Raw genomic sequence first — 12,085 nt, 5'->3', positions numbered from 1 at the left:
ACCCAGCAAATGCCACAAAAATATCACCAAGTGTCTCATCTTTTAACTTGCCAGGCACCTTTTTGTTGTGGGGTTGAATCTTTGTATGTTCACTGGTATCAAAATATTCAAGCAATGCAGGCTGGGACATATCTTTATAAACATCTTCTGTTTGAATATCAAGGATAAAACTATCTGTGTCCATGTACATCAGTTTTACACAATCACCATAAAAAGGCTTCAACACATCATAATACAATTTTAACATGTGTAATTTGGCCAATTCCAATATCACATCCCCTACATAAATAGGCTTATCGAACTTAATCTTTGTTTTTTCATGTTGAAGAGTGCCATATTTTCATCATAAATTCTTCTATATGAAATTAGGCTTTGCTATCAATTTTTTGCTCCGGCTGGGGTCAGTAATTTATTTAATATCAGTATGTTTTCTGACATTTTCTATTGTTTTGCCATACACAGAATTGACCATCAATTTAAACAAAGATTTATCAAATTGGCTCATTGCAGATGTTCGAAGCACTGTGTTTGTATCAATATATGGATTCAACCATCTTGAGTGCCTGAACCTCAAAACTTTGCCAACTTTGGTCACTTGAACACCATGATGCATCTGGAACTGGAGGTTTTTGTAATATATGACATAATCCTGTTTTGGCTCTAGAGTCATCATCAATTTCTTCTGTTTAGAGCCAGGTGAACACTTAACCTCAGGAATTGGGGGCAGATCAGAAAATGTGTTGTGTAAATCATCTGGAATTGTCAGATCAACTTCTAAGAACAGCCCATAGTCATTGTCATCAAAATCCTGAAGATCTTCAATATTGAAATCTTCAACCCACTCAAGCCCTGCATATGGCAATTTATCCATCATAGCATAACCATACAGGCTGTTTGCATCCACATAAAGTATATAATTTGATGGCAGTGCTGTTTCATAATCGGGAATATACTTGTTATTTGCTCTGGCATATCTCTGAGAACATTGCACCATGCTTCCTCTTATACATTGTTCCATAAACAGATACATGTCCTGATCCTGAATGAGATCCAACTGCATTTTAGTGGTTAAAAACATTGCAGACCATGCTAGGCCTGGTGCACTGTAAAAATACATTGGATCCAGCTTATAATTTTCCATGGAAGATTTTCTAAATGCCTGAAGTATATCAGCTAAGAGAGTGACATCAAGTTTTAAATATGCCTTGTGATAATCACCAAATGTCTGGCATTTTAAATTGTTCCACATCAACTGGGCATGGTGATAATCATCATCAGTGATTCCAGATCCTCTGAGTTTGCTGTAGAACTGTTGTTGTGGTGGCAGAGAACACTCATCAAATTTAGAAAAATCTGTAATATAATCATATGGGTATACACCCTTCCGCCTAATTAATTTCAGGTCCTGATTTGGAAACAAAGCACATGTGATTTTAAATTGATCATCAGATAATTGACTGGCCAGTGTAGCCAGGCTAGCAGACAGAATTCTGTAAGAATCAAGAAATCTTAAGTGAATAGGAACACCATTAACTTTAATCATTTTGCTAATGCAATATATTTCTCATTATTTTCTGCTAAAATATTTAAATTCTGCTTGTTAAACCCCTCGTACCTGATCAGATGATGGAAATCATAATTGGATGCACCATGGCAAAATATAGGGATAAATTTTGGTCTCTGGATCTTAATATTACAGCTATTACACAGGGCCATTAAGAATTTACCATCTGTAAGAAAATGGTGTTTCACCTTGATATTTGTATCTGAAAATTCAGAATCACATACCGGGCATTTTTCTGCATTGTTGAAATCTTCAATCTATTTTCTGTTAAAGGCATCATAGGTTTTGATTTTAATAAGATATTAGATGCTATGTCATGGCACTCATTTTCTATTCTATGTGCAAATTTTTTGATGGCATCTGGTCCCATGTATATATATTCTTCACTAACAACACCATCCTGTACAACAACATAATAAAAACTAGAAGGTTCATGTAGCTGGTATGATGTAACTGAAGATTCATCAGGATCTGGGCTGCAGAATGCAAGGGGTTTGATTCAAAATCACAGACTATATATGCTGGGTGTTCCAACAAGGCTTCAAATTTTTTGAATTTGCCATTTTCACTTGGACTGGGCATCACCATATGAACAGGTTTATGGTTGCCACAATATTTTAAATGTTCAACTAACTTATTTTTAGCAATTTCTGCATTCACTTCACTAATCCCATTTATTATTTTTTTACCATCAAATACAGTCAAACATCTTCTACACAACTTGAATATTGTATTAGATTTGTCTAGTTGTTTTCTGACTAAAACTTCAAGACTGTGTATCAGAGTGTAATGATATGTGTCATCCATTTCAATTAAGAGCAGATCAATCGGAACAGCAGAATCATCATCAAGTGTACTGATTCTGAGAGGATCTATCAAGCAATTGCCACGGCCAGTAGAACAAATAAATACATTAATAGATAATTGTATACCATTGATATCCCTGGCCTTTTTTTCAAATTTATCAATATTCTAAACTGACATTGGATATTTTAAGCCCTCCATTGCTTCATCAAAATTGTGTTCATATTGTTTATAAAAACTTATTCTCTCAGGATGCCTTGAAACTGGAAACAAAGCAGCTAAAATACACCACGAAAAGTATTTCTCATCATTATTTTCTATGTTAACCACGGCTTTTTTGTTTTTAATATTATCAGGTAAAAACACATATGTAGATCCTTGTAATGGGTTGAATTCAGAAATATTAACATAGAACTTGTGTGGAGTTCCGCATAGGCTCCATCCTGATTCTTTTGCTGCAAATTCAGAGTGTTTAATATTCAATTGATCTATCAAACTGCTTATTATTTTGTCTGAATTTGTATTTGAATATATAGCTACAGTTTCTGTTATGTGGGGTTGTGTAAATTTTGTGCCATTTGGTTTCTTATATTGTGTAAACAATTTGAGGGACAGCTTATAAGAGCCATTTTGTGCATTTAGAATTGCCTGCACATCAGGATTTATCCTGTTCAAAAAATTCTTAATATCACATTTTTGCTCTGATACAAACCGGTAATCCCTAAGTTGGCCAGCAAAACTACTATGGATGGGTTCATAGCGTGGCTGCTTTGCTGCTCTAGCATTAACAGGTGTTTCATGCTTCCTTTTCAGACCAGATGTAGATGGTTGTGGGGGCAATGTTGATGACTGTACAGAACAAGTATCTATATGTTTATATGTGAAATATTCCATGCTATATTTTCTATGGCATTTAGGGCATATTTTTGTGGGAGTTCTGCATTTGTCTGGATAACAATTTTTTTGGTGCTTAGCCCAATTAGGGCTGGATATATTTTTATTGCATTGATTACAATATTTTTGATTTGGCATTTTTGTTGTTGGTTTATTATATAAAATTTCTTGGGGTTCAAATCAAAACTCTATGCTTAATAAAAAATATCAGTTGGGTTCAGCAGTGTGCTTTGTATACCTAGTGTGTGTATATGTGTGTGTGTGTGTGTTAATATTTTTGGCTTTGGTATTTATATAAAATTTCTTGGGGTTCAAATCAAAACTCTATACTTAATAAACCTATGACAGGTTGTATAAAGCTGATAGCCTACATGCACAAAGGTAGAATAAGTACAGAAGCACTGCCCTAGCACAAATGCATGTCTACACAGGCATGTCCTAGAAAAACAATGACCTAATACCATGTGTCATGTATAACAAACTGGGGCAGATATAAACCTGACTCTAAATATGAGTGGATTACAACAAACAAGCAAAATGTGTCAAATATCAGACCTGTATGAGGAGCAATGCAACAACACATCTGTACTCCTCAGCCACTCTCACAATACTAACTGATGTGTAATGCAAAAGCTCTTGCATCATAATTTGTTGCACAACATAATGCAAAAGCTCTTGCATCATAATTTGTTGCACAACATAATGCAAAAGCTCTTGCATCATAATTTGTTGCACAACATACTGCAAAAGCTCTTGCATCATAATTTGTTGCATAATATTGGGTAATAATTTGTTGTACAACATGATGCAATAGAAATAAACCAGAAGCAAACATGTGTGTGTGTGTGTGTGTGTGTGTGTGTGTGTGGGTGTGTATGTGTGTGTGGGTGTGTATGTGGGTGTGTGTGGGTGAGGGTGGCTTAGTTTTAAGGGTATCCAAAAAAAATATGAAGAGGGGCATATTTTTAACAAATTTATGGACAACAATCTCACAGAAGTGCCTTTTATAAGTGTAGGCAAATCAATCTGAGGGGGGTCATACTTTCACGGGAAATTCCCGAGGGCATTTTTACAAAAATCTTGGATTAGACAGGGTGCCACACTTGAGCAAAAAACTCATATAGGCATGTTGAGCTAGTTTTAAGTGTAGCCAAATCTGCCTGAGGGGGGGCTCATACTTTCTCGGGTTTATATTATAGCCAATTACACTGTGGTAGAGTGAGAGGTGCACCAGGGTCAGAATATTTCTTGAATTATGAGATAACTGTAACCCTTTTTATTCCTGTGATAACATTTCCCTGAAAGATGAAGCGCAGTTTTTGCCCAAAACTCTTCAGCGTTACGAAGATGGAACGAAAGTACTCCACTTAATGGATTTAGATTTCTTCGAAATACTAGGAAAGTATAAATTGATATTTCACAAGGCTCACACTCTAGTTGTATTCTCTCCAATGCAGCATGTGAAAGAACCTTTTCGTGTTTGAAACCTTTGAAATGCTTTGCTCGAAACAGGATTACGGATGCCAGCTGCCTCATTTGGCTGTCCTTCTTCCTATTGAGAAGAAATGTCAAGTCCTGGACGTACCGAAGGTGGGCAATGTGTTCTCCAAAGCACATAGAGCAGAATTCTCTTACAGGATTGATTGATTGATTGATTTAGTTTATTTTACTTCGCGTTTTGTGCCTCTTGGCTAATTTGCGAAGATGGGGATGAGTGATGAAATGATGAAAGTGATGAATGGACATTCACAAACAACCAAGCCCGACCAGGATTCAAACCCGGGACCCTTGGCGTAGCAGCGCGATGTGCTAACCACTCGGCCACAGGGTCGGGCTCTCCTACAGGAGAACTGCACTTCACTAAGTGACTTTCGTTGTTTCTAATACTTAAGAAGATTAATTATTTTCCAACGTTATGTTTATTTTGCAAGAAAATTAAACTCCTCCAAACATTTTTTCGTCATTTATATTATTATTTTATAACTTTAATATTTATATCAGTAGTTTCATCTCAAGAAAGACGATGATTTTTAAAATTATAAATGTCTTCCAATACTGAAATAGGCCACTAGAAACAACACAACTTGCGGAAGTTCCCAAGAATAAAAAAAACAATTAATGTCTTTATTAAAGCAAATTATATGGAGATAAACTCGTAATCAAGAAGTAAATTTTGGCAGTAAACGTCCACTCTGAATAAAGGACAATCATAAAACACCATGTTGAATATAGCTAATAATAATAATAATTATTATTATTATTAATATTAATATTATTATTATTATTATATATTTATATATATTATATTTATATATAGTGTTTTCGGGCGTTTCTATCTGACTGCCCCCAACAATATTTGTCGCCCCTTTCCGCCCCCCGCAGTCACTTTTCCCTGGCGCCGTCTCTGCTACTACCACTAGTAATAATAATAATAATAATAATAATAATGTAATTATTGTTATTGTTATTATTATTATTATCATTATTATTATTATTATTATTGGTACTTTTATCCTGGTACTTGCCCCCAGAAAAAAAATCGTGGTTGCGCCTATGCTAACAATTAGATTATTTTTTGAGGATTCATTTCAATAATATTACGAGAGAAATATATTTCTCTGCTAATATATTTTTAAATATAGTGAATTCTAAGTTCTGGATTCTAAATTCTTATAGCAAAAACTATAAAATTATGTTAACAATACATTTATGATTGCGAAAGTGTTGGGAAATCGCATCGTTCCGCACACCAGCCCGTTAGAACGTTCACACTAGTGACCTCTTTACACGCCCTTTGAACTACTTAGAAGGCTACCAGCCACTTTTCACGTTTACCACATTATAAAGCATGGCACATTTCACAGTTTAACGTGGAAAACGGTGTTTGAATTATTTTGGCACTTACAGCGTTTACCAATTTTAGTCTTCAATTCTAGATCCAGTAATTTTTGTCTAGGGGCCGTCACTACAAATACCTACAGTTTCCAAATGATTGTCAGCGTCGTTCTTAAGTGCAGCCCGAAGGAAATTGAAGCACTTTTAACTACATGCCACTAAAAATAAGCGGCATCTCCCGCTGATAGAAGTAAATTACTTAATTTTTCTTTACATTTCAGTCCGTCAGACTCCCAGTGAGATGCATGTACGATGGAATCCATTTGTGCCTTTAAATATTGATGGTAAACTAGGAAATAACCTACAGATGTCACTGGCTCAGTTTGAAATTACCTTCAAGGTTTGGAATACGACTGGGTCAGATGTATTGCGTAAGATGATTCACTTATTTCTTTTACATGTAATAATTCTAAACAGATCGCTTGTTAAAATTTAGTCATACGTTTCAGGGAGTTGACTGTCTCCATGTCAAGAGATCTACAAAGTATTATATTTGGATTAAATACTGACTCGGTGACAGTGCGTTAAGTGATGGATCCACAATCTCATCACCGAAATTTTCGGTTCGTTCCTGGGTTATGAGTGTGCGAGTGCCGTCATGAAATCCTCATTCTTCCTCATCGTCATCAGTCTAACTGATGTAAAAATATGTAAAATACCCAATAAGTATGTATATTGTGATTACATTAATAATTTTGGATCTTACTGATGAATTCTGACATTCTGTGCTGAAAAGAGACATTTCATTTACTATTCTGCACTAGTTTATACATTTATAACAATACTTTCTAGTTTCAAAACTTCATATTTTCATAATTTGAAAGTATTTTGCTTATTACATATAGCTGTTGCATCTTTATAAATTTAAACCCGTGCAAACACGAAGACTCAAATTTAAATTAATGAAGAATGCTCCACAAAACTTAAGGAACGCCAAGTGAACAGAAGAAAACAAACACAAAGACAGGGTTCACCCTGTATACCATGTTGCAATGTTGCTGGTGATTTTCGTTGCATGTAGCATCTGTACCTTATTGGTGTTCATAAGCTCTGATCAAGAGCATCCCAAATATGCTCGATAGGTCCAGTGAACATTCAGGCCACTGAATACGGGTGATGTCTTCTGTTTCCAGGAATTCCGACACAATACATGCGCGGTGCAGGTGAGCATTGTCATCCATAAACAGGAACTCCAGACCAAATGCTCCACGGAAATTGCGAACATACGAACGCAAAATGTTGTTTCTCTCAATTTCGGATGGAGCTGAAGCCTCATCAACCCCCCTCTGCGTACGCCAGTGTAGCGTGACAAAGCTTAAATAAACTTTGGTCGATGGTGTGCAAAAGAGATATTCTATTGTAATGTTATTCTCAAGGTTAACAATATTCTCTTGTACTCTGCTTGAGCCCGTCATCCCTTGATGCACCTTAAGTTTCGTGGAGCAGTGTATAATTAAAGATGTGATTACTTGAAAAGTAGGTCTTCCTCTCTCTCCATATATACACCACTCACACACACACACACAAAGACACACACACATATGTTATATCCATAAATCTCTTGATGCTGTTATGTTATATGACACTATTTTCTGTTTTCCAGACAAAATGTCTCAGGCATATCTCGCAATCTTCATGTACCGAAACATCTTCAATCACATCCTAGTAACGTATTTTCCCAGTTCTCTATTCGTTCTCATCTCCTGGGGCAGCTTCCTCATCTCTCCAGAAGTCGTACCTGGGAGGATGGTGCTTCTGGTCACCACCCTTCTCACTTTGGTCACTATGTTCAACTCTATCAGGTAAGCAATCCACGGATTTCTTTGAAACTTGAGCAAGGTTGGATCTTGTAGATGTAGATATCACTTAAAGGCATGTGCCACTACTGTTTCAAATATGATGGTATGCCATTTCAATGACATTCATTTGTTTGCAAAACCAATCTAACAAATGATGAAGATGCTCTCTTCGGTTAATATTCAACCTGCTGATGGAGCTAACATCACTTTCACCGTCACTGACTGAAGTGAGAATATTACAGTATCTGAGGTAACGACCAGGTGAGTTTAGTAGAAGATTTTCATCTTTGGAGAGCTAACGTCACTCTCAACTTAAAGGAATAAAATTAGAAGATTTAGTGGGGTAACGATAAGGTGAAGTTTTGGAGTTTGGTGAGAGCTAACGTCACTCTCATCTTCAGTGACTGAAGAAAGGAGATTGTGTGGGGAGTGGCCAGTGGAATTTTTTAGACTGTTCTCCAGTTTTTGGAGAGCTAAGGTCACTCTTATCTTCAGACTCTTCAGGCTGAAATGAGATCTTGCGTGGTATTATCCAGGTGATTTTAGGATCAAATCTTTGGAGAGCTAACGGTACTCTCATCTTCAGGGACTGAAGTGAAGAGGTTCTTTCAGATTATCAACACGTGGGTTTTGAAGTGCTAACGTCACTCTCATCTTCAGGGCTGAAGTGAAGGGGTTATTTTTGGTTATCGACAGAGAAAGTACATTCCAATCTTTGGAGAGCTAACGCAACACTCATTTTCAGTGATTCAATTGACTTATCATGGGGACGGACGAGGTGCGTTTTGGAGAAGGTTCCAGTCTTTGGAGAGCTATCTTCACTCTCATCTTCAGGGAATGAAATTAGGAGATTTTGTATGGTAACTACCAGATGATTTCGCGGATAAGATTCCAATATTTGGAGAGCTAACGCTGTTGCCATATTTAGTAAATGAAGCTAGAAGTTTCTTTACTGAAGTGGTTCTTTCGGGTTATCTGCAAGAAGCTTCTGTAGTATATTCCAATCGTTGAAGAGCTAGCGCTACTGTCATTTACAAAGACTGAAGTGAAGGGGTTCTTTCGCTTTATCGACAGGTGCGTTTTGGAGAAGGTTCCAGTTTTTTGTGAGCAAACGTCACTCTTATCTTCAGGAACTAAAATTAGGGGAATTTGTGGAATAACGACCAGGCGAGTTCTGTAGAAGAGATTTCAATCTTTGGAGAGATAAGACCACTCTCACCATCACGACTGAAGTGAAGATGTTCTTTCGAGTTATCGACATCTGAATTTTGGAGTGGATTCTATTCTATTTCTATTAAATTTAAGCTGCAAAAAAAGTACCATTTCAGAATAAAATTTAAAACCTGAATATTAGTGAAATATTAATTTTGCCTACGTTATTTGCTTTTCCATCGTTTACGTATCGTTGCTTTATTTCCTTTTAGGTTACTGGACACGTTGCCCGCTACTTTTTACAACACATAATCTGGTTGATAGTATGTCATTTTTTCGTAGAATATGTGTGCTACTTGCAACACTGGACCACGTCGTTTGACAAAAGGAACCAACGTCACCGATGCCATTTAATTCTATGTTGGGTTACCAGCATACAGGCGGCAAAATAGTCTGTCTTGAATGTTTGTAGCGTCGGAACACCAACAACAAAAATATTACTAAGATATGTTTTTTGTTTTCATACAGAGGTACGGGGCACAGTAGAATAGTAGCTAATAGAGATAGTTGTATTTTCTATTCAATTAATGTTTCATATTCACTTACCTTAACGGAGATTTAAAAGTAAAACAGACGTCTTAGAAATATGGTAAATAGAGAACTGACTACAAAAAATGAAATAAACCCCTCCATTATTAAAATCCATGTATGGCAGTGATTGTAGCAGGTGAATTGTGAGTGATTTCGTCTTTCTCGTTAGGCAGAACGTCCCTGGGTCTTCGGGCATAAAACCTGTGGAGGTGTTTGTGATGACATGCATCGTGTTCGTCGCCTGCGCCCTGCTGGAGTACGCCACTGTGCTCTTCAGGCTGAGGTACCACAGGGCTTGGAAGGGGAAGGCGAGAATGGTTTCTCTTAGCAGCGAGGAGAGGGAAGATTACATGGAGCCTGTCATTCCAAGGAGACTGTTCGTCACAAGGCACTCCATTCAGCTGGCGAAGATGGCAGCAATGCGTGCTCCAGAGGTAAGCTTCTTAATTGGGTCTCACTTATTGCACCAAACTTAAAAACCCTCTCGGCCAAGCTCCATGTTTCGTCTTCTGACGCCAGGCTAAATACTTTCTTAGTAGGGTGACCATATTACTTTAGCTCAAAAACGGGATATTATTATTATATTTATTATTATTATTTATTATTAAAGTACGGATCAATGGATGATATTCAATTTGACTTCAGCGGCGGAGAGCATTATGGGAAATCTGGCCAAACCGCACGTGCTCTGGCACTCAGTCCGGCAAGCCACAGCAAGCGTGAATCGAAGTAAATGCTGCGTGCATGAAAATAACCCGATGTTTAACATTTTTGATATTGTATTACTATTATTGTATATTTTCAAATGAAGTTTTCTTTTGATGAATCAATGCGTTGTGTGTGTGTGTGTGTGCCATTGTTTATGTATTAATTGTGAGAGAACATAATACCTTTATACAGTTTCGTCAATGGTTAAGATGGCGTGATTTTTCCAATGCGGGGTGAAATATGAATCGTATTTGAAAGGCAAGTACTGTGTTTATGGCTAGCGCTATGTGACTTTTGTGTTACTCTTTACATCCGCATGCTTTGCAATGCGTGTGGTTGTTGTACGATCTCTAATAACGGTCACAGAAAATTTGAAATATTGCTTATCAATCAGCGGGTGCGTTCGAAGTATGCGTATATTTGTATATAGGTACATACTATCTTCTATGCCTGTATCAATACACATATGAAAAGCGACAGTGATACGTTACGGCCTTAAAAAATATAGTACACAATTTCGTATTTCGGAACATATCTATAAATTATCATTTTCACGAGACGAAGTTTGTTTTATTTCACTTTTTTAAAAAATATATTTTTAATTTTCTTTAAAATTCCCTCCAGCGGGAATAGAATTTAGTATCCTTCGATTACAAGGGGATAGCATTGGCCACTGCACTATCGGATAGGTCCGATTGATTCCATGAATAACATGCGCCATAGTCCTGTACTTTCTCGAATGTTACATATCTTTATACAACGTTGTTTTGTGGCATGTAACAGCTTTTTAGATACTCTGGTCATTGTTGAAGTCTACATTTGGTTTATAATGGTTATATTTGTACCTTAAATCGCTGCCACAAAAACTGTCAGCGAAATGCTTATCAAACGTGTTTTCAACACGCTCCGTCTGTGCTGCGAAACGTTTCCCAATATCATGGCCGTGGGCGTGCTTTCGCGCAATGAATTGTGGGGGAAGTTGTTAGCTGAATATCATCCATTATTCTTTAATTTGAAATTTTGGGTGCGTCAGGACTAGTACGCTATTTGCAGACGTCACATTATACGTTGTCTATTCTCAACTAAGATAGCATGACTCTAATGTGGAGGGACTAAAATACTCTTACTCGGCACACATAAGGACAAGACACAGGACATCACACACACAGCTCTAGGATTATACTGGCCGTAGGTCAGTTTTTGTTTCGTCTGGCTACATGCTGTGTATCCGACGCTGATTCGTTTCGTCTGGCAACATGCTGTGTATCCGACGCTCATTCGTTTCGTCTGGCAACATGCTGTGTATCCGACGCTCATTCGTTTCGTCTGGCAACATGCTGTGTATCCGACGCTCATTCGTTTCGTCTGGCAACATGCTGTGTATCCGACGCTCATTCGTTTCGTCTGGCAACATTCTGTGTATCCGACATTCATTTGTTTCGTCTGACAACATGCTGTGTATCCGACGCTCATTTGTTTCGTCTGACAACATGCTGTGTATCCGACGCTCATTTGTTTCGTCTGGCTACATGCTGTGTATCTGACGCTCATTTGTTTCGTTTGGCAACATGCTGTTTATCTGACGCATTTTTGTTTCGTCTGGCTACATGCTGTGTATCCGACGTTCATTTGTTTCGTCTGCCAACATGCTGTGTATCCAACGCTCATTTGTTTCGTC

At 37.3% G+C, this 12,085-nt stretch overlaps 1 protein-coding gene across 1 annotated transcript in view; it reads left to right on the top strand.

Annotated features, from left to right (window-relative positions):
* LOC145999170 (glycine receptor subunit alpha-4-like) overlaps positions 1–12,085 on the top strand; it is a 70,775-nt gene that overhangs the window by 55,095 nt on the left and 3,595 nt on the right. Inside the window, exons 6-7 of the mRNA XM_083136103.1 lie at positions 7,761–7,959; positions 9,869–10,133. Of these exons, the coding sequence (XP_082992229.1) occupies positions 7,761–7,959; positions 9,869–10,133 (464 nt within the window). The remainder of the gene's footprint in view (positions 1–7,760; positions 7,960–9,868; positions 10,134–12,085) is intronic.

The sequence above is a fragment of the Lepisma saccharinum genome, chromosome 15, assembly GCF_977018435.1.
Source record: "Lepisma saccharinum chromosome 15, izLepSacc3.1, whole genome shotgun sequence".
NCBI classification, from domain to species: domain Eukaryota; kingdom Metazoa; phylum Arthropoda; class Insecta; order Zygentoma; family Lepismatidae; genus Lepisma; species Lepisma saccharinum.
The sequence above is the reverse complement of the archived record's forward strand: the minus strand, read 5'-3'. Positions and strand labels throughout refer to the sequence as shown.